The following is a 23,133-nucleotide window of genomic DNA, read 5'->3' as shown; positions in this document are numbered from 1 at the left end:
GGGGTGGGGTGGGGAACAGTGAAATGCTGCTGGGGAGTGCGCAAGGATGAGGGGGAGAGAGGGTAGGGCACCTAGGTGAAGTCTGAAGGTTAGACGAATGGCAGGGGAGAGGTGGGGGGAGGGGGGTAGCGAAAAACGAGAGAAGTAAAAAGACTGGGTGCATTGGTGGAATGAGGGCTGTGTAGTGTTGAATGGGAACAGGGAAGGGTCTGGATGGGCGAGAAAAATGAGTAACAAAGGTTGAGACCAGGAGGGTGTAGGAACATAGGATATATTGCAGGGAGAGTTTCCACCTGCGCAATTCAGAAAAGCTGGTGTTGGTGGGAAGGATCCATATGGCACAAGTTGTGAAGCAGTCATTGAAATGAAGGGTGTCATGTTGGGCAGTGTGCTCAGCAACAGGGGGGTCCATTTGTTCCTTGGCCACAGTTTGTCGATGACCAGTCATGTGGACAGGCAGACAAACAGACAGACAGCTTGTTGGTTTTCCTGCCCACATAGAATGCAGCAGAGTGATTGCAGCTTAGCTTGTAGATCACATGACTGGTTTCACAGGTAGCCTTGCCATTGGTGGGATAGGTTGTGTGTGTGTGTGTGTGTGTGTGTGTGTGTGTGTGTGTGTGTGTGTGTGTGGTCTATTTTTGACAAAGGCCTTGTTGGCTGAAACTTCATTTTCTGACTGTCTTTTTGTTGTGCCTATCTGTGATTTGGTGAGTAGCAACATTCCTTTTCATAATATTGTTACCTTCCATCCTGGATTTTCCATTCTGTGATGGTTTTGTTTTTCTTACTCATCTCCATTAACTTATATTTTTCTATATTTAGAGCTAGCTGCCATTCATCACACCAACTACAAATTTTGTCTAAGTCATCTTGTATCCTATAGTCACTCTATGACGACACCTTCTTGTACATTACTGCATTGTCAGCAAACAGCTGCAGACTGCTGCTCATCCTGTCCGCCAGGTCATTTCTGTATGTAGAGAATAACAATCATCATATCACTTCCCTGGGGCACTCTTGATGATAGCCTTGTCGCTTATGAGTATTTTAGCTTTACTTTTGCTATCTCATGTTACATGAGGTGCTGTGTATTTTTATTTTGTGGGTTTCCTCTTCAGTCTGTCTTTGACTAAAAAGCTGCTCTAATGGGAAGGAAGCACTATTGTCTATCTACACATATTGCATTTTCTACTGTAACTGTTTTTTTCTCATTTGCCTTTACTATTGCTACTGTAGGTGAAGACGCTGTGCTTGGTCTAGTTGACCTACTACAGCAAGTTTATCTGTGGAGTTTTCACTTGCATAGTTAGAGGGAATTGCGAGGAATATCGAGAACTTAATCAAACAAGCTCAACTGATATAGACTGAATCTTACTGTGTGGCATTTCATATTGTTTAGCAGAACTGTTATTCTATAAAATACTTTAGAAGAAAATGAGCACCATTTTTCTTTCAATTATTGCAGGTTTGAGGCTGAAATCGCCTTGCCTGTTCTTCCACCTCCACCGCCTCCACCTCCACCGCAGCAGCCACCTGTGACTACGGTGCAAGCACAACGAGCAGTTATAGGTGCCAATACCTACAATCAAGTGCAGCGGCGACTGGAAGAACAGCAGATGGTACCTGCAGTCCCAGATTATCAGACCGATCCACCACTGACGTTTGCACCAATAATACAGCCTGTCGCTCCCTATGCAGGAATTCCTCCGCCGCCGCCCCCTCCCCCGCCGCCACCCGCCGCCACCTCCTCCACCTGTGTTGGTTCCACATCAAGTGCAGAGGGGACCTCCAGTGCGACATCGTAAGTTTCTCTTGTACTATCTACTTATTAATTTGTGTCCTTATGTAACAACTGATGGCATGGAACTAAAGTCCGTGTCATATAAAATAGAATGGGATAGAATAGAATAGAGTAGGATATTTAATTGCCTTTCAGTATGTTTTCTACGCAGTTGGCTGTGTCAGTGTGTTCAGTACATAAAACAATACAATAATAATTGGGGATATGCTGAGGTGCAGATAGGCACAACAAAAAAACTGTCAGAAAGTAGCTTTTGTCCAATAAGGCCTTTGTTGAAGATATACAACACACACACACACACACACACACACACACACACACACACACACACTCAAAAGCAACTCACACACACATGATTGCTGTCTTGTTACATCTCTCCTTTACTGCTACTCCCTCCCCTCCTTACCACCATCCACCATGTAACTTTCCGACTGCACCTAGCTGCCCTACCCTCTCTACACCTTGTCCCTGTATGCTCCCACAAGCAGAACTTTACTGTCCCTCACCCCTACTCTGCTCCCACCCCAGCCTCCTCCTCAGACCCACCACGCTGTTGCCTCTCCCATCATGCACTGCTGTTCGCAGTCTAGCTTCAGCTGCCACAGACTGTGGTCTTTTTTGGTGTGTGTGTGTGTGTGTGTGTGTGTGTGTGTGTGTGTGTGTGTGTGTGTGTGTGTTCTATTTTCGACAAAGGCCTTTTTGGCGGAATGCTTATTTTCTGAGAGTTTTTTTTGTTGTTCCTATGTGTGACTCAGCATCTCCACAAAATGGTAAGTAGCAACTATCCTTTTCATAATATTCTTACATTCCTTCATGGATTTTCCATTGTTTGACAATAATAGGTATGTTACATAAAAATGCTTATCAAGTAGATATATGTGTTGAAATAATTGTTGTTGTTGTGGTCTTCAGTCCTGAGACTGGTTTGATGCAGCTCTCCATGCTACCCTATCTGTGCAAGCTTCTTCATCTCCCAGTACTTACTGCAACCCCCATCCTTCTGAATCTGCTTAGTGTATTCATCTCTTGGTCTCCTCCTATGATTTTTACCCTCCACGCTGCCCTCCAATGCTAAATTTGTGATCCCTTGATGCCTCAGAACATGTCCTTCTACCCGGTCCCTTCTTTTTGTCAAGTTGTGCCACATATTCGTCTTCTCCCCAATTCTGTTCAATACTTCATCATTAGTTATGTGGTATACCCATCTAATCTTCAGCATTCTTCTGTAGCACCACATTTCGAAAGCTTCTATTCTCTTCTTGTCCAAACTATTTATCGTCCATGTTTCACTTCCATACATGGCTACACTCCATGTAAATACTTTCAGAAACGACTCCCTGACACTTAAATCTATAATTGATGTTAACAAATTTCTCTTCTTCAGAAACGCTTTCCTTGCCATTGCCAGTCTACATTTTATATCCTCTCTACGTCGACCATCATCAGTTATTTTGCTCCCCAAATAGCAAAACTCCTTTACTACTTTAAGTGCCTCATTTCCTAATCTAATTCCCTCAGCATCATCTGACTTAATTCGACTACATTCCATTATCCTCGTTTTGCTTTTGTTGATGTACATCTTATATCCTCCTTTCAAGACACTGTCCATTCTGTTCAACTGCTCTTCCAAGTCCTTTGCTGTCTCTGATAGAATTACAATGTCATCGGCGAACCTCAAAGTTTTTATTTCTTCTACATGGATTTTAATACCTACTCCGAATTTTTCTTTTGTTTCCTTTACTGCTTGGTCAATATACAGATTGAATAACATCGGGGAGAGGCTACAACCCTGTCTCACTCCCTTCCCAACCACTGCTTCCCTTTCATGCCCCTCGACTCTTATAACTGCCATCTGGTTTCTGTACAAATTGTAAATAGCCTTTCGCTCCCTGTATTTTACCCCTGCCACCTTCAGAATTTGAAAGAGAGTATTCCAGTCAACATTGTCAAAAGCTTTCTCTAAGTCTACAAATGCTAGAAACGTAGGTTTGCCTTTCCTTAATCTTTCTTCTAAGATAAGTCGTAAGGTCAGTATTGCATCACGTGTTCCAATATTTCTACGGAATCCAAACTGATCTTCCCTGAGGTCGGCTTCTACTAGTTTTTCCATTCGTCTGTAAAGAATTCGCGTTAGTATTTTGCAGCTGTGACTTATTAAACTGATAGTTCGGTAATTTTCACATCTGTCAACACCTGCTTTCTGTGGGATTGGAATTATTATATTCTTCTTGAAGTCTGAGGGCATTTCGCCTGTCTCATACATCTTGCTCACCAGATGGTAGAGTTTTGTCAGGACTGGCTCTCCAAAGGCCATCAGTAGTTCTAATGGAATGTTGTCTACTCCCGGGGCCTTGTTTCGACTTAAGTCTTTCAGTGCTCAGTCAAACTCTTCACGCAGTATCGTATCTCCCATTTCATCTTCATCTACATCCTCTTCCATTTCCATAATATTGTCCTCAAGTACATCACCCTTGTAAAGACCCTCTATTTACTCCTTCCACCTTTCGGCTTTCCCTTCTTTGCTAAGAACTGGGTTCTCATCTCAGCTCTTGATATTCATACACGTGGTTCCCTTTTCTCCAAAGGTCTCTTTAGTTTTCCTGTAGGCAGTATCTATCTTACCCCTAGTGAGATAAGCCTCTACATCCTTACATTTGTCCTCTAGCGAGCCCTGCTTAGCCATTTTGCACTTCCTGTTGATCTCATTTTTGAGACGTTTGTATTCCTTTTTGCCTGCTTCATTTACTGCATTTTTATATTTTCTACTTTCGTCAATTAAGTTTAATATTTCTTCTGTTACCCAAGGAGTTCTACTAGCCCTCATCTTTTTACCTACTTGAAATAATAACAACAGTAATAATAACTGGTTTTCGAATATTCTTGCCTTGCACTCTGGATCCTCAGTTATAATTCTTTGTTTCCTTTAGCATAAATTAAACAATTATAGATATACATACTATGCAGTATCATTATCATTAACTACTTTAAAATGATTTTTGCAGCAGCTGAAGAAAAAAAAAAAAATTCTCCTTGACAACTCCTTCTATTTCTGCTATTGTAATGTGCAAAAGATGGTGGGTAGAAATTGCCAACTCACGTCTGTACATTTAAAAAGTACATAAATAACTCGTAAATGGCAAGCATTAGCCATATTTACAAATTAATTTGTGAATATAAAATGACACATTCCACATCATTACAATTTATTGTGCAAATGATCCATAGAAGATGAAACAAACTAACTAGCTAGCTGATGTACATCTAACTGCTTTTTTGTCCCACTTGAACATGGTACGTGAACCCACTGAGTTACGCCTGAGTAGTACTCTGTATTAAAGTTGTGTATGAAGGAAAACAATGTATGCAAATTAAATGCTGCAAACTCCAAGTAGGAATATCAACACTGTAGAAAAAGATAGAGTGCTTCTTACCATAAAGATGACACGTTAAGTTGCAAACAGGCACAGCGTACACATAAGCTTTCAGCCATAGCCTTTGTCAGAAAAGGAAGACACACACATACCATTTATTCACACAAGCAAGCACACCTCACACAAACTTGACCGCAAACTACAGCAGCATGGGTCAGAATGCAACTATCATGTGGGAAAGAATCAGCAGTCTGGAGGGACCAGATAAAGGGAAAGGGATAGTGACAGTAATAGTAGTCGGGGAGGGGGGGGGGGGGAAGCAAGACGAAAACAAACTGCTGGAGTATGCTGGGACTAGAATGCAAAAAAAAAAGGGGAGGAGTAGGGAAAGATGGGCAGATGCATTGGCAGAGGGAGGCTAACAAAGAGTGTGGGAAACAAGAATGGGGAGGAGATAATAGGACGGAGGGGTGGAAAGTGTTGGGTGGAAGATGTGGGAATAGTATGTTTTTGTAGGTTGAGGCCGGGATAATTACAGGTGCAGAAAATGTGTTGTAAGGGTAATCCCTATCTGTGCTCTTCAGAGAAGCTGATCGTGTAGGAGAGGATCCAGATGGTTCGGGTTGTGAAGCAGCCATTAAAATCAAGCATGGTGTGTTCAGTTGCATGTTGTGCCGCACGGTGGTCTACTTTGCTCTTGGCCACAGTTTGGTGGTGGCTGTTCATCCTGGTGGACAGCTGGTTGGTAGTCATACCATTATAAAAAGCTATGCAGCAATTGCAGCAGAGCTGGTAAATGATGTGGCTGCTTTCCATGTGGCTCAGCCCCTGATGGGATAGGATAAACCTGTGACAGGACTGGAGTAGGACTGCTTGGTGGGTAGATTGGGCAATCATTATACCTGGGTCTTCCACAAGGATATGATCCTTGTGGTGCAAGGTCAGGATTAGTAGCAGTATAGGGATGGACTGGAATGTTGTGCAGGTTGGATGGGCGATGGAACACCACTTTAGGAGGGATGGGAAGGATCTCGGGTGAGATGTCCCTCATTTCAGAGCATGATGGTAAGTAATTAAAGCCCTGGTAAAGGGTGTGGCTCACTTGTTCAAGTCCAGGGGGTATTGGGCGACAAAGGGGGCACTCGTTTGTGAGTAGTTCTTGAGGGTTGAGGGAGGATTGGGGATGTGAGGGGAAATGACATGGGAGATCTGTTTGCAGATTAGATCTGGGGGGTAGTGCCTGTCCGTGAAGGCCTCGGTGAGACCATAAGCATACTGGGCAAGGGAGTTCTCGTCCCTGCAGATATGCCATCCCTGGATGGCTAGGCCATATGGGAAGAATTTTTTGATGTGAATGGGATGGAAGGTGTAGAGATACAGGTACTGTTGGTGGTCGGTGGGTTTAATGTAGACAGAGGTGATAATGGAGCCATCAGAGAGGAGGAGATAAGCTTCTTGGAAGGTGGCATGCTGGATTTAGGAGGACCAGGTGAAGCGGAAGTGAGAGAAGGTGTTGAGGTTGTGAAGGAATGAAGATAGGCTGTCTTAGTCCTGAGTCTAGATCATGAAGATATCCTCAATGAACCTGAAGCAGACTAGGGGTTTGGAATTTGTGTAGGCTAATAAAGTCTGTGGATGGCCCATAAGCAGGTTGGGATAGGATGGTGCCATGCAGGTGCCCATGACTGTGCTGCCAATTTGTTTGTATACTTTCCCTTCAAAGAAGAAGTAGTTGTGGGCTAGGATAAAGATAGTAAAGTGTATGAGGAAAGAGGTAGTGCGTTTGGAGTCTGAAGGACATTTGGGAAAGGTAGTTTTCCAAAGCTGTAAGGCCATGGGTTTTGAGGGATGTTGGTGTATAGGAGGTGGCATTAACATCAACTAGTAAGTATCCAGGAGGTAATGGGGTGGGGATAGTGGAGAGGTGGTGAAGGGAGTGGTTGGTATCCTTGCCGTGGGAGGCTAGATCACGGGCAATTGGTTGGAGGTGTTGGTCAATGAGGAACAAAACTCTTTCAGTGGGGTCTCAATAACCAACCACAATGGGACATCCAAGATTGTTCAGTTTGTGTGGTTTGGGGAGCATATAGGTGGTGGATGTGCATGTTGTCATGGGGTTGAGGAGGGAAATGGATTCAGGGGAGAGGTTCTGGGAAGTACCAAAGGCTTTGAGCAGGGATTGGAGGTTATGTTGTATTTCTGGGATGGGCTCACTCTGGCCGAGTTTATTGGTGGAAGAGTCAGATTATTGGCGGAGGCCAGCTGCCAGGTAGTCACTGTGTTTCCTAACAACAGTGTGGAACCTTTGTCTGCAGGTGGTATGATTAGGTCAGGATTTGTTTTGAGATTGTGTATAGCTAATCTTTGTTCTGCTGAGAGATTTGTCTTCTGAGGAAGGGACCTGGTGAAAGGTAGTAAGGCTAAGGTGGAAGTAAGGAGTTCCTGGAAGGTGACCAGCAGATGGTTAGGTGGGTGGGAGAGGGATCACGGTTGGACGATGGTAAGAACTGAGAGAGGCAGGGTTTGATGTTGTAATTAAATTGGCTTTGGTTAGACGGATTGGTGACAAGGAAGTTTTTCCATTGCAGAGATCGTGAGAAGGAGAGTAGGTCTTTGACAAGTCCAGCATAGTTAAATTTGGATGTAGGGCTAAAGGCATGGTGTTTGGATAGGACTGAAACTTCTTTGGAGCTGAGGGTTTTTGTGGAAGTGTTGAGAAGAGTGTTACGTGAATGTTTCGGCTCTGAATTTGGTGGAGTGTTGGTAGGGAGTTTTGGGATGTGACAAGTTGAAAAGGTCAGCAAGGGAGGGTTTAGGTGCTATGAGGGGTGAATGAGGAGGAACACTGTTGTTGGGATAGGGGTTGGTTAGTGGTACCCCCAGGCAGCAGGTTGGATAACTTGCGGAGGTGGTGTCTGAAATGCTGCTCCAGATGCTGGAGAGCAAGGGATTCTGTTTGAGTCATGCGATGTATGAAATAGGACTTGCGAAGTAATAGCATCTTTCGAAGGGAGCAGAGGTGGTTCTAGGTTGCTTGTGCCATGTTTTTGCAGGACTAGGTTCGTGAGGTCCAGATACTGGTGGAATCTGAAAAGATGGAGGTCATTGTGAAAGGAGGGATGGGATCTGGAGAAAGAAGCTTTTATGGTTAGGCCATTTGGGCAGATTCCATGGTTTCGTCAACATTTAACAAATAGGTAGTGGGACTGGTTTTTAGCCAGGAGAAGGGATACTTTTGTGAACTGGCGCAGATAGATGGAACAGTGGTCCATTGTGACAGGAATGGTATAAAGTAAAGGGAAATGACATGGGAAAGGACAAAATAAGTGGTGATGGTTGTGAGAGGAGCTGGGTAAGATGCATGAAGAGTACATATACATGGGAGGAAAGGAATGTATAAGGGAAGAGAGGGGGAAGGGTGATGAGTTAGGTCAAGGATCATAAGTGCGTGTAGCGTGGGCAGGTGTGGAAAGTAAAATGCTAAAGTACTGTAGGATGAGGGATGAAGTGTGATCAGTAGGAATAAATATAATTATGATTATCGTAGGAAAGAATCTGGGGCATCAGATGCTGCATCAACAATCTGCGCTCTCATGAAGCCTGTGTTGTTCACGGACAATTGCTGATACAGTGTGGCTAGGAAGTAGGTGCAGTTTGGAAGGCATTGAATAAACACAGGAAAGAAGGTAGAGAACGGACACTGAGAAGAGTAATGCTATAGAGAATAGGAACAAAGGAAAACATCACAGGGTTGTAGGAGGGAAGAAAAGCCATTTGGTAAAATCAATCAATGGAAACTCCAGGTAGGAATATCATCAATGTAGGAAAAGGTAGATTGCTACTTGCTGTAAAGATGACACAAAGTTGCAGACAGACGCAATTAAAAGACACTTACACATAAGCTTTTGGCCACCGCTTTCATCAGGAAGAGAAAGAGAAACACACATCATTCATTCACAAAAGCAAGCATACCTCACGTACACATGACCACCAACCCCGGCAGCTTGGGCCAGAATGCAAACAAATATCATATGGGATGGAAGCAGCAATCTGGAGGGGGTGGGGAAGGGGAAGGGATAGCAGTGTACGGGTGGGGGGAGGAGCACTGTCTGGCAGAGTGTGAGGGGACTAGATTGCTAACAGGCACAGCATCAGGAGGTTGTGGGGCAGGGAGGTGGGGAAAATGGAGTGGAAAAGCAGAGGAGCAGGGAAAGATGGGTGGGTACATTCGCAGAGAGCGACGAACAAAGAGGTTAGGTGACGGTAATGTGGAGGTGGTCTTAGGACAGAGGGGGTGGTAACTGTTGGTGAAGGGTGTGGGGACAGTATGTTAATCTAGTTTGAGGCTGGGATTATTACAGGAACATAGAATGTGTTGTAAGGATAATGTCAATGTCGTAAGGATAACCTCCATCGGCGCAGTTCAGAAAACCTAGTGTTGAAGGGAAAGATCCAAATGAGTTGTCTACCTCTACATCATACTGTGCAAGCCACCTAATGGTGTGTGGTGGAGGGTACTTTCAGTACCACTATCTGATCCCTTCCAACCTGTTCCACTAGCGACTACTGTGTGGGAAGAATGATTCTCGGTAAGCCTTTTGTATTGGTCCTAATTTCTCAAATTTTCTCCTCGTGGTCAGTATGCGAGATGCATGTTGTCCGACTCCTCCTGAAAAGTGCTGCCTCGAAATTTCAATGTTAAATCGCTCCCTGATGCACAACATCTCTTTTGTAACGTCTGGCAGTGGAGTTTGTTTAGCATCTCCAAAATCGCTCTCTCGCCAGCTAAACTATCCCGTGACAAAACGTGCCATTCTTTGTTGGATCTTCTCTATCTCCTCTATCAGTCCTACCTAATAGGGATCCCAGATAAATGAACAGTACTCAAGAATCAGGCGAACAAGTGCCTTATAAGCCACTTCTTTCGTGGATGAGTTACATTTCCTTAAGATCCTTCCAATAAATCTAAGTCTGGTGTCTCCTTTTCCCACTATCTCTTTTATATGGTCATTCCACTTAAAGTTGCTCTGGGTAGTTATGCCTAGATATTTTATGGCAGATGCTGTCTCCAGCTATTTGTCATCAATAGTTTAGCTGCACAGTAGTGGATTTCTTTTCCTATGTATGCACAATATGTTACATTTATTTACATTGAGGGTCAACTGCCAGAGCCTGCACTATTCATCAATTCTCTGCAGGTCGTTCTGCAAATTCTTACTATCTTCTGGTGTTGCTACATTGGTATAGACAACTGCGTCATCTGCGAATAGCCTTAAAGAGCATCCGACACTTTCTACTAGATCATTTATATAAATTGTAAACAGGAATGGTGCTATCACACTTCCCTGTGGTACTCCAGATGTTACCTTGTGGGCTTTCAAATAGAAAATGTTATGAGTGTGGCCGTCAACTATGTACCCTCAGACACAGAGTCGAAAGATTAAAAGTTTTGGCTGGTTTTGTTGTCTAGTGGCTGGAATATGTAGTTGCTGCATTACAAGCCAAATACTGCTGAGTCTACAGTATACAATATGAATATACACATGAATCGAATAGCCGAAGGTTCCTATCACTCAGCAATTGCAAATTTTGAATGTAACATAGACATTCATAAATGAAAGATTGCAATTAAATAAAATCTGCAGGTACTATTTTTAATGACTTTAAATGATGAGTACGATAGTAGAAGTAGCTTTAAGAATGCCATTTATTACTGTAAACACTTGTTGGTGTTGATGGTCCAGCAATTAAACAAAATATAAGTTGAATAACAGGGAAACAATAGATTCCTACTTCGTAATTAGTTGTGAACAACAACATAGCTTGCGAGATATTAACTTCTAAATGCAGAAGCCACGGAAATCTCAGAAACGCACAAATTGGCGCTATGAAATATTTCTATCTCCCGCGACCATGCACAAACTGCTCCACTCTCCATGTAGTTCCCACAACCGCCTGTTGCGCGCCTCCTCGTCCAGCAGTCCCCTGTCCAGCACTTCCATCCAGTCTCCCCATTAACGAGTGCTGTGATTGGCTAGAGCGCTCCCGCCATGCCTTCAAGCCAACGCACACTCTCAAAGATATTGAAACACATACAAAATACTGGATTTACATTTAAATAACTTGAAATTAAATAAATATTCCTATGGCTGGACCATAAACACACTCTAACACACATTATTAAGTACATAAACAAATCAAATAAACATATATCATAGGAATAGAAACAAAAGGAAGGCCAGTAGCCTATTGTCTCCGTGCCTTCTAAAACACAGTAAATATTTAACCAGTTTCTTCATGAATAGTATATATCAGATATAAACAAAGAATAAATATATTTATAAGCATGCTGCTACTGTTTTTTCGTGTAACTGGGGAGTACTTATGGCCTGATGCTATTAATAGTAATCGGCCACTTTGACCTCCTGTAACTCATGTAGTATTCAAGTTACATGCCTGTAATTCATACCAATTTAGGTTTACACTAATAGCTTTCTAAAGACACGTCGATCGAGAAAATCGGATGAACTGTTTAGATTTTGAAAATCCATTGCTGGGTGTTACTTGTATAATTTACAGTCAGATACTAAACTTAAACTAATAAAGATATTGAAAATCTGATTACAACTTCAGAATTGTCATTCAGATAATGGTAATGTACATGTTTCTTTTAAAGTTATCATGATTCCTCTGGCTATATTAATTTCGACATGAGCTGTGGAACGTTTGTATTATGGTTTCACAAGGTCCGCCATCGTTGGCACTCCCAGCATACAAGTCTCCTTCATTGACACAAAGCACAGTCATTGTCACAGCATCAACATGGAATTCCCAGCCACGCAGTTGGCCTGGACTATGTGCCGGGGCTACCCCTCTTGCATCGGCTAACATTCGGCACCACGCAGCCGCCAACGAGCCGCAGCCTGTCACCAGAGGCCCCTGTGCGGCCACGCTAACTCCGAACTTAGAATATATTTAGGGCATTACAACTCGCCCATTACCTCACAACCTTTACATCTGTCGATTTAGTTCAGTTAAGAGCGACCTGTTGAGTTCTATTGCAAGGAAGTCTTGAACCCAATCGCGGGTCTGCTCTGCTTCTCTGTAAACTCGTATTTCTTTCATTAAACAGCAATGCGGGACGGTGTCAAATGCCTTACTGAAGTCAAGGTACACGGCATTAACCTGAACGCTGTTGTCCACTGCGCTGTGGATATCACGGAGCTGAGTTTCACAGGATCTCTGTTTCTAGAATCCATGTTGATTTTTATAGAGGAGATGTTCATTTTCGAAAAAGTCATGATTATTGAGCATAAAACATGTTCCATAATTCTACAACAGATTGATGTAACGATATAGGTCTATAATTGTGTTGATCTGTCTTAAGGGCTTTCTTAAAAAGGGAATGACTTGCATTTTTTTCCAGTCGTTGGGTACCTTTTGTTGCTCAAGCGATCTGCGATAAATTACTGCTAGAAGGGGAGCAAGTTCTTTCGCATAATCTTTAGCCATAGAATTTCATAGGTATCTCATCTGGCCCCGACGCCTTTCCACTACTAAGAGATTGTAGCTGCTTTTCAATTCTGCGATCAAGTGTCTCAGTATCTGCCATTTCGACGTTCATACGACGATCGAAAAGAGGGACAGTGTTACGATCTTCCACAATGAAACAACTTCGGAAGACCGAATTCAATATTTCAGCCTTCTCTGTGTTATCTTTCGTTTATGTCCCGCTGTGGTTACTGAGAAAATGAATAGATGATTTTGATCCACTTACTGATTTTACATACGACCAAAATGTCTTAGGGTTTTTACTCAGGTCGGTTGACAATGTCTTACTTTCAAAATCATGGAACGCTTCTCTCATTGCTCTGCTTACACTCATTTTCGCTTCGTTCAGCTTTTATTTATCAGCTAGGTTTTTAACTTCTTTTGAATCTGAGAAGAAGTGCTCTTTGTTTACCTAGCACTTTCCTAACACGGCTATTAAACCATGGTAGATCTTTTCCATCCCTTAAAACCTTACTGGAACATATTTGTCTAGGGCATACTGAACGATACCTTTGATTTTTTTTCCATTTGTTCTCCACATCTTCGTCCTCATCACCGAATATTTGATGCTGCCTGCTGAGATATTCTGAAATTTGCATCCCGTCATCCTTGCTGAGCAAATATATTTTCCTTCCTTTCTTAACAATCTTTGTAGGACCCAACATTGTAGATGCTGTCACAGCCTTATGATCACTGGTACCTTCCTCTACGTTAACTGATCCGATAAGTCCAGGTCTGTTTGTTGCCAGGAGGTCTAAGACATCACACCCACGAGTTGGTTCCCTAACTATCTGCTGGAGGTAATTTTCGGACAAGACATCCAGAACAATACTACACGAATCCCTGTCTCTGGTACCAGTTTTGATGGCGTAACACTCCCAATCTATACCTGGAAAGTTGAAGTCATTCCCTCTTACAACGGCATGATCAGGAAAATTACTAATGATATTCTGCAAGTTCTGTCTGAAGCGCTCTGCAACTACAGATCCTGACTCAGGTGGTCTATTAAAGCATCCGATCACCATTTTTGGCAGTTCTTTGATACTCTATTTTCCCCAGATTAATTCACCTTCGGAATCTGTGATCACCTCGCTAGATTTTATTGAATTTTTTGCTGCAATAAACACACCGCCACCGTTGGCGACTAACCTATCCTTACAATAAACGTTCCAGTCTGAAACTTGGATGTCATTGATGTCTGGTTTCAACCAGCTTTCTGCTTCCAATACTATCTGTGTGTTATCACCTTTAGTAAGTGGTACTAATTCTGAGACCTTTCCTTGGATACCCCTGCAGTTTACTAAAATCATATTGATCTTTTCTATCTTTGATCTGCGAGGACCAAGATTCTCTGAAGTTTCTGTGGCTGATTTAACAGGCAAATTGTCTTTGATCCCAAGGGAGGGTTTCTCTGACCTAAAAAAAGTGCCATGTGCATGCCACATGTACTCCACTACCCTAGTAGCCACTTCCTGCATGTAATGCGCACCTGACCTGTTAAGGGGAACCTTACAATTCTGCATCCGATAGTCGCAGAGTCGCTACCTTCTGGGGCAGCCAAGAGAGCTAATGTGCTGCTTCCTGACTCGGGTAGGCGTGTCGGACCTGGATCGAATCCGCCCGGTGGATTAACGACGAGGGCCGGTATGCTGGCCAGCCTGCATGTGGTTTTTCGGCAGTTTTCCATGTCCTGGTAGGTGAATACCAGGCTGGTCCCCACATTCCGTCTCAGTTACACGACTCACAGACATTTGCAGATGTTCGCACTATTTCATGGCTTACACTAAACGCAAACACCTAGGGTACACTACTAACATCCCGGGGGGTTCAGGGTGGCAGCAGGAAGGTCATCCGGTCACCCTCTGCAACTAACGCTGCCAAAAACCGTAATAAAAAGGCCGACCCCGCATGATGAGGGACAAAGTCCAAGGAAAGCAAGAAAGAAAAACCATCGCAGAGTTGTCTGAGCCTCTGGTTTAGACCTTCCACTCTGCCCCAAACAAGAGGACCGCGATCAACGCTGGGTATGATGCTACAAATAGACAGCTTGGCCTGCACTTCGCGTGTGCTGCTATTTGCCTTCACCAAATCAGCCAGCCACCAAAAGAAGCAGAGGATGGCCTCAGAATCAGAGCAGTAGGCATCATTCGTGCCGACATGTGCCACTACATGCAGCCGGTTGGACCCAGTGCGCTCGATAGTGGCCGACAGGGCCTCCTTCGCATCACAGATAAGACCTCCCAGCAAACATACCGAATGTACATTGGAATTCTTTCCTGCCTTGCCTGCTATCTCCCTGAGGGGCTCCATCACCCGCCTAACATTGGAGCTTCCAATGACTAGCATGCCCACCCTCTGTATTTGTCTGTACTGGGCAGGAAAATCGATTGCTGGTCTAACAGGAGTGGTATCCTGTGCTGGCTGAGAGTCATCCTCAACACTGGGTAGCACCTCGTACCTGTTGCTAAGAAGTAGGGAACCAGCCGCATGGCCTGCTCCCTCTTTCACCTTCCGCCTAGTGACGCACAAACCCACCAATGCCTGCCACCCACACTGGAGTGAGGATGGACCGGTCAGATGTTGCGTTTGTCCGGACTGGGCAGGCAAACCGATTGCTGGCCCAACAGGAGAGTCATCCTGTGCTGGCTCAGAGTTATCATCAACACTGGGTAGCACCTCGTACCTGTTGCTAAGAAGTATGGAGCCAGCCGCATGGCCTGCTCCCTCTTTCACCTTCTGCCTAGTGACACATGAACCCACCAATTCCTGCCACCCACTCTGGAGTGAGGATGGACCGGTCAGATGTTGCGTATCAAAAGCTGCAGTGCCTTCCGGGTCACCAGGGGACTCCAGTGGCACCAAAGGTGTCGCAGGTCTTGTCATTGGCGCCCCAACATCACCGCAACTTTGAGCATTAGCTGGAAGCTTGTCGACAGTAACCAACACAGCGTCCAGCTGTTTCTGTTTACGGAGAGCAGCCAACTCTCCTTGTGTCTGCTCACCACAAGCACAGTCCCTAGCCATATCGTACTGTGTATAAAATAGATATAAAGCATCAAATTGCACTACTGAGTTTGAACATATACCAAAGGAGAATAAAAGTTGCTGTGCAGATTTCTCACTGTACTCTGAGGCCGCAAGCTATTAAACAGAAATAAGTTTCTCTACTGAAGTTGATGTATTTACAGATACATGTTATTAGAAATCCTGTTTGCCAGAAAATTACTGCACAAGATAAGTATTCAAACTAGAATGCACTGATCTAAACTGTGTGCTGTGTACCAGCACAAAATTAGAACTTAGTGGCATGACGGAGTTTCTGGCAATGGTAAAATTTATGCTAGGAAACCGCCCTACACAAGGATATTCACAAGACTTATGCAACAACAAAAACTATGATTAATTTTCCAACCACTAGTCTACACAGTAAAATACACATGTACAGTTCACTTCTTTGTAGAAGCACATGAACAAGAAACAAAGACTAAATTAATTTACAGTTTATCAGACAAGTGCTGCTGCTGCTGCTGCACATCCTTTCGGCTCGGCGGCTGCCGCTACACTTGTGTAGTGAAGCAGTTACTAAAACCAAACATGTTATGTTGTGCTGGCGACAGTTTGGCAGTAGCCATTCATCCTGGCGGTCAGCTGGTTTTTAGTCGTACCAATATAAAAAGCTATGCAATAATTGCAGCTGGTAAAGGGCATGGCTGCTTTCCAGGTGGCCCAGCCCCTAGTAGGGTAGGATAAACCTTTGAGAGGACTGGAACAGAAAAACCTTGGTGGGTGGATTAGGCAGATCTTGCACCTGGATCTTTTACGGGGATATGATACTTGTTGCACGGGGTTGGGATTGGTAGTGGCATAGGGATGGACTAGGTTGTTACGTAGGTTGGGTGGGCGACAGAACAACACTTTAGGAAGGGTGGAAAGGATCTTGGGTAGGATGCCCCTCATTTCAGTACATGATGATAGGTAATCAAAGTTGTGGTGAATGATGTGGTTCTGTTGTTCCAGTCCGGGGTGGTGGAAGTGAATAAGTTTTTACTAATAATGTGACTCATTTCAAGCAAGTTTGCCACGTAAGTAGTTTGTATGTGCATCCCAACTGAGTTTTTGATCTACATGTAATTCCAGTAATTTGAATTTTTTCCTATGGTGTTTAAATGTCTTCAGGGTGACATTAATTTCTCCTATTGTTATTTTATTTATAGATAAAAAAAATTAACCCTGCAAAATTAACCCTGCACCAGTCACTACTCATTTCAGTTACTGCTTTGTTCCATTCGAAGACATCTTGTATAGTTTCTTCAATTGTAATTAGTGTCATGTCATCAGAATACAGTGCATTGTCACACTGTATGTAATTCGGGAAGACACTGATGTACAAAGTAAAGAGTAACAGGATTCTTTGATAGTTTTGACGATGTTTTATGATCACTGTGAGACAGCAGTTAATTACAGCAACACTCCAGTTGTTTGTATTAAAAGAAAACACTATATCCTGTGAAGCTGTCTGCTACTTTATTCTTTTTTGTCCTTTGTTGATGCTCTTCCAACATGTTTTATTTGGAGTGCCCATAGTGGCGGCATTTGCAACTCCCAGTGTGGGTCCCACCATGGTCATTGCCAGTATGTTCAGCCATCTGATAAATTAAAACTCTATTCATTTATTCATTTTGTTTTGTAAATCCCATCAAACAGGGGAACCTATAGAGATGTGGGGTGAGTTAAGGCATACCATTAACAATATAATAGCAAGTTCTAGAAACTTTATCGTTACATGTTATTACATTGAAATCAGGTGAATGACTATGTGACTGTGAACTTGGTTCAATACTGCACTGAAAAGAAACATTTTTTTACTACACACTAGGGGGCTCTGTTAAAAAATAGTGCAAAATGGACTTGGTTCATTTAACTTTGAATTCTCTGTGTATCTTGTGCACCAGGTAGGATCATTTTGTTATGGTTGGCTTCCATCATCATCATCATCATCGTCATCATCATCATCAGGATTGCCTTCCAGCAAGCTGGGTAGGAACTTTGTGAACAATATGCCTCCATTGGTTTCTGTCCTGGTATAGCTTTTCCCTCTCCACGACATCCCACGTTACTCCTCTCATCTTGAGAGCTTCCTTAACCTGGTCTGCCCATCTCTTTCTAGGCCGACCAATTGGTCTTCTTCCTGATACCTCCATCTCCAAATACCAGCGTGGAGTTCGAGTCGGGTGCATTCGCTTCACATGACCGAACCACTTCAATCTCAAAGCAATCATTCTCTCCTCTGTAGTCAATGTCACCTGCAGGTCTCTCATTACATAATCATTCCTGACTCTGTCTCTCCTAGTTTTTTGTAGAGCTGACCTAAGGAACTTCATTTCACATGCTTGTATTTGACTCTCTTCTCTCTTATCTATGAAACAGGCCTCTAGACTATACATAATGATTGCCAGGAGGTAAGTTTTATATATGGTCCATTTGGCTCTTTGAGGGACTTCGTTGTCCCAGATTAGATTTCATACTTGGTGGAAGAAGCTAGATCCTTTTGTTATTCTGTTTAAGACTTTTAGTTTGGAACTTCCATTGCATGATATGATGCTACCCAGATAACGGAAGCTTTTTACACATTCGACCTGCTCCCCCTCCAGTATGATGTGACAAGGTGTGAGTGTCCTGCTCATCTTCATTGTCACTGTCTTGTTCCTACTCACAGTTTACTTGAATTTTTTAAGTTTTGTGTTCCAGTAATCTAGTCTCCTCTGAACCTCCATTTCCATCGCTCCCCAAATGGCGATGTCATCAGCAAAAACAAAAGCATTGAGATCTTCATTTTCTTCTTCCTTGATTTCTTTCATGATTGTGTCCATAAGTGTAATGAAGAGTAAAGGGGAGAACGAACTGCCTTGCTGAACACCTCTCTTTGTCTTAAACCATTTTGATCTTCCACCTCCTACTTGTACACTGCTCTCACATCCATCGTACAGCAGCTGGACTTTTTTAATTAATGAATCAGGAACATTATGTTTTCTCAAGCATTCCCATATTTTATCCCTTGGTACACTGTCATATGCTTTTTCCAAATCCACAAATACTACTATCAAGTCCTTTCCTTTTTCCCAATATTTCTCCATCAACTGACGGAGGGAGAAACTGAGATCTATCGTTCCCCTACTTCTGAGCCCATGCTGTTTTTTCTCTAATTGGTGTTCTAGAATTTTCCACAATCTCTTTTCTATGACGTTTCCCATTATCGTGAGACAGTATGATAACAGTGTGATTCTTCGTTAGTTGGTGGATTTCTTTCTACTACCTTTCTCGAACAATGGTATTATAATTCCTTTTTTTCCATTCACCCGGCACTTTGTTTTCTTTCCATATCACCCCCAGCACCCTGTGTAACCATTGTATTCCACGGATTACTGCGGCTTTAATCATATCCACTGTCAGCTCATCTACTCCAGCAGCCTTCCCACTTTTTATCTGTTTCAGGGAATTCTCAGTTTCTAACCAAGAGATCGTATCCTGCTCTTCCTCCAATTCAATGATTTCGGTATCACTTTCTTGTGCATCTTCCTCATTCAGTAAGATTTCAAAATAATTCTTCGTCTCTTCTCTGATACCTTCCATGTCGCTGATAATATCCTTATCCTGTATTTCAATCGCTTTTATGTCTTCTCTGTCAGATCATTTACTTTTCAATAAGCCATATAGCAGTTTTTGGTTCTCTTTGCTATCCTGCTCTATTTTCTGGGTGAATATTTCCCAACTCTTCTCCTTTTCTTCTTTCACAACTCTCTTTGCTAGGAGTTTTTGTTGGTATTCCTTCTCCGATGTTGTCACCTTGTGTTCGTCTTTTGGTACCAGCCCCAGGTTCTGATTTCTTTTTTCAGATGCCGTGTTTTTCTTTGCCATATTATGTTTTTTTAATTGCATCTTTTACTCTATTGTTCCACCAACTGGTTTCTTTGTCTTTCACTTTACCCTTTGTTTTGCCGCATATCTGCACAGCACTGTTAACTACTGATGTTTTAAATAGGTTCCCCTTTTCCTCTACACTACCTCTTTTAGTTTTTGACAGTTTTGTGCTACTAGATTTTAAAAACTTTTCTTATTTTCTTCTTCTTTCAACTTCCACTCCTCAATTTTTGGCATTCTTCGTGCAGCATTCAAACTTTTCATCTTATAATTTAGATCAGCTACCAGGAACCTGTGGCCACTATCCAAGTGCTCACTTGGTATGACTTAGTGTCCCTTACTTTTCCTCCAATTAATTTGTCCGTTAATATATAGTCTATAACTGCCTTAGATTTGCCACATCAGCCATATCTAGTAATCTTATGGCTAACTTGTTTCTTGAAGAATGTAGTCTTCACTAAAAGATGATTCCTTATGCACAGATTTAGAATTTCTTCACCCTCATCATTTCGTCTTCCATATCCAGAAGGGCCCATCACCTCCTCATATCCATTTCTAACTGTGCCGATCTGAGCATTCAGATCCCCAATTACCATAATGTTATCTTCCCTTACTTGGTCTTCCAGTTCTTCAAGGAATTTTATCTTTTCTTCCTTATTGCACCCTTGCTGAGGTGCATACACTTGGTTTATAGTAAAATTATTCTTTCACAATTTCACTCTTGCTCTAATTGTCCTTTCACTTACAAAGCTCACATCTGTAACTGGGTCAATGTCTTTGTGAAACACAAACCCCACTCCATTTTTTGCCTCTTTATTGTGACCCTGCCAGTATAATTTGTACCCACCTCTTAGCAATTTAGAGTTTTTTTCCCTTCCACTTGGTCTCACTCAATCCAAGGATATGAATCTTTCTCCTCACCATCATGTCTACAATCTCTTCAGTTTTTCCTGTCAAGGTTATTGCATTTAATGTTCCAACTCTCAACTTGTTTTTATCTTGTTGTTGGGTTCTAGTTTTCTGTTCTTGTTTATTCTATCTTCTTGCGTTCCTTGGTTTTTCTTCAGGCTGTGAAGAGCTGTCATTCGTCCCAGGGAAACAAGAAGTACTGTCTACATTAGTTATTTTTAATCTGATGCTCATTCTTTGATTGAAAGCAGTGACAACTTTTTCTCATCTGCTGGCCTGCTAAGCCTAATGCATCCGAGGATTTTCTTTCAGGGTTTACTCCCTCAGCCTTTGAAGATCCCTCTTCACCACAAGGCAGTGGTTCCACTCCCCCTTTTCCCTTGGAAGGGATAGGGTGCCTCCTCAGCCAGCTGCGCCATACCAAAGATGTTCTTCTCCGCCGTAGCTACCGTTAAAGACTTCGCCATATCCCTGGCAAGGGATAAAAAGATCCCGAAAATTCTGAGTGTATGTTATCTGTTCCTGGAACCTTTTTTTGACTTATTTCTTTCAGTGTTTTGTCAGTTCTCCTACCTAATCTTTGGTTACTCCCTCTTCCCTTTCCATAATATAATTTTCATGTTGATATCCCTGGTATAGCTCTTCTGTATATTCCTTCTACCTTTAAACTTTCCTTTCTGTACTTAGCGCTGACATGACATCCAGTGTTCAATTCGAGTACAATGTGGGAATTGTGAAGGCCATTAAAAACAACAACAGCTGTAGTGTTTATGTAGCTGGATTTATGATAAGCTGTGCCTTTGCGACATGATGGATGCAGTAGGCTGGACAGAATAGCTGCCAGGATGGTGCTGGTGTATAAGTGAAGATGAGCTGAAACTCATATGATTTGTGTGAGCATAGAAACTGAAGAATTACTTCATTATCATCACACAGAGAGGGTTCTAGAACATCTTGGTAAAAGTTGCAGCAAATCAACTTGTGTGAGCTTTTAGCTGATTAGTTGTAACAGACAATTTGTAAGTTTGTAGTAATAACGCTAATTTCTCCTTGTTTATTGCTTTGAAAACTTTGACACATTAAGAATAGCAATGGAAAAATCTAAATGAAATTAAAAAAGAATTTTCTTGGAATTGTGAAAAAATGACATCAACTAAATCTACTTAATCCATCATAATGTGCCATACCAGACCACCTAACTAGCTACATATTTCCATTGTCTTATTAGTTTCTCAATGAATTACTGCAAATTAGGCTAGAAAAGTAAGTAGGAACTAGATTGATCAAGTGTAACAGAATTATCAATTTTTTGTTTATGATTTAACTGATAAAAAGAGAAAATAAGAGGAAGCGGATAAGATGATGCTAGCGTAGACTTTTTCGCGTACCGTGTGTGTAGTTTTAAGGATAGCCATCTCCCAAATAGTTATGCCAGCAATGTGGCGCAAGGTGCATCGAAAGTAGTGCTGCACAGACTGTTCCTTAAAGAGAAAAATGTGCATTAGAGAATAAAGATGTAAAATGTTCAGGAAACATGTAGCTTTCAAGTATGGCAATGAACATAAATAGAACAAATTGAAATGGGGCACCACATTTCAACAAATCTCTTAGTTGCACTCTAATAAACACATTTTTAAGAACAATGTAGAAAAAGACAGATAGCTACTTACTGTAAAGAAGACACATCAAGTTGCATCAGGCACAATTAAAAGCCACTTACATAAAGCTCTTGGCCACAGTCTTCATCAGTAAAAGAGAGCCACACACCATTCACACACACAAGCAAGCACACCTCATGCACACATGACCGCCAACTCCAGCATTTTGGGCCTCAGTGCCAGAGATGCTGGAGTTGCTGGTTGTGTATGCTTGAGATGTGATTGCTTGTGTGCATGAATGGTGTCTCTCTCTCTTTTAATGATGAAGGATGTGGCTGAAAGCTTTATGTAAGAGTCTTTTAATTGTGCCTGTCTGCAACTTGACGTGTCAACGGTAAGTAGCAATGCATCTTTTCCTACATTGTTGATATTCCTACCTGGAGTTTCTATTGTTTGAAACATATATTTAAAATATATGAGTCTTGCCATGGACACAGGAGTGCGCATTTGGGTGTATGTGTTGTTCTGTGTGTGAATTTGCTGGGAAAAGAGCTAGTGCTTGAAAGCTAGTTTGAATGCTGTTTTGTTATGTGTTACTGTGCTTGACGTGTCAGTCTGCTATGGCTGAGTGATTGCCTTTTCCTTATTTAACATTCATAATCAATTGGCACATAAATGAGCATTAACAATATTGCACTAGTCATATACAGTTAATCACCATTATATATTAATCCTTTGGGAGTATAACTTTCTTCAGTATATGGATCGGGCAGTGCATCATCAGGAGGTGAGGTATGTTTCATTCCATTTCTATACAAAAAATATCCAGTCCTATGAGTAATAAAATAAGAATTGCAAATGAACTTCTGCATAATGTTGGCATTGAGTATTTTATTGTGATGATAAAGATCCACAATATGGTCTTTTCCAATGAGATTTGCTCTTTCTCTTTGCATTACAACTGCTCCAAAGAAGTAAGTAA

The 23,133-nt window shown here is 42.3% G+C and overlaps 1 protein-coding gene across 1 annotated transcript in view; it reads left to right on the top strand.

Moving 5' to 3' along the window:
• The window catches only part of LOC124620022 (RNA-binding protein 42-like), a 346,561-nt gene that overhangs the window by 40,116 nt on the left and 283,312 nt on the right, over positions 1-23,133 (top strand). The window contains 2 exon segments of the mRNA XM_047146688.1: positions 1,469-1,736; positions 1,738-1,804. Coding sequence (XP_047002644.1) covers positions 1,469-1,736; positions 1,738-1,804 — 335 coding nt within the window.

Source organism: Schistocerca americana, chromosome 6 (assembly GCF_021461395.2).
Source record: "Schistocerca americana isolate TAMUIC-IGC-003095 chromosome 6, iqSchAmer2.1, whole genome shotgun sequence".
Lineage (NCBI taxonomy): Eukaryota > Metazoa > Arthropoda > Insecta > Orthoptera > Acrididae > Schistocerca > Schistocerca americana.
This window is presented reverse-complemented; position numbering and strand designations above follow the sequence as displayed.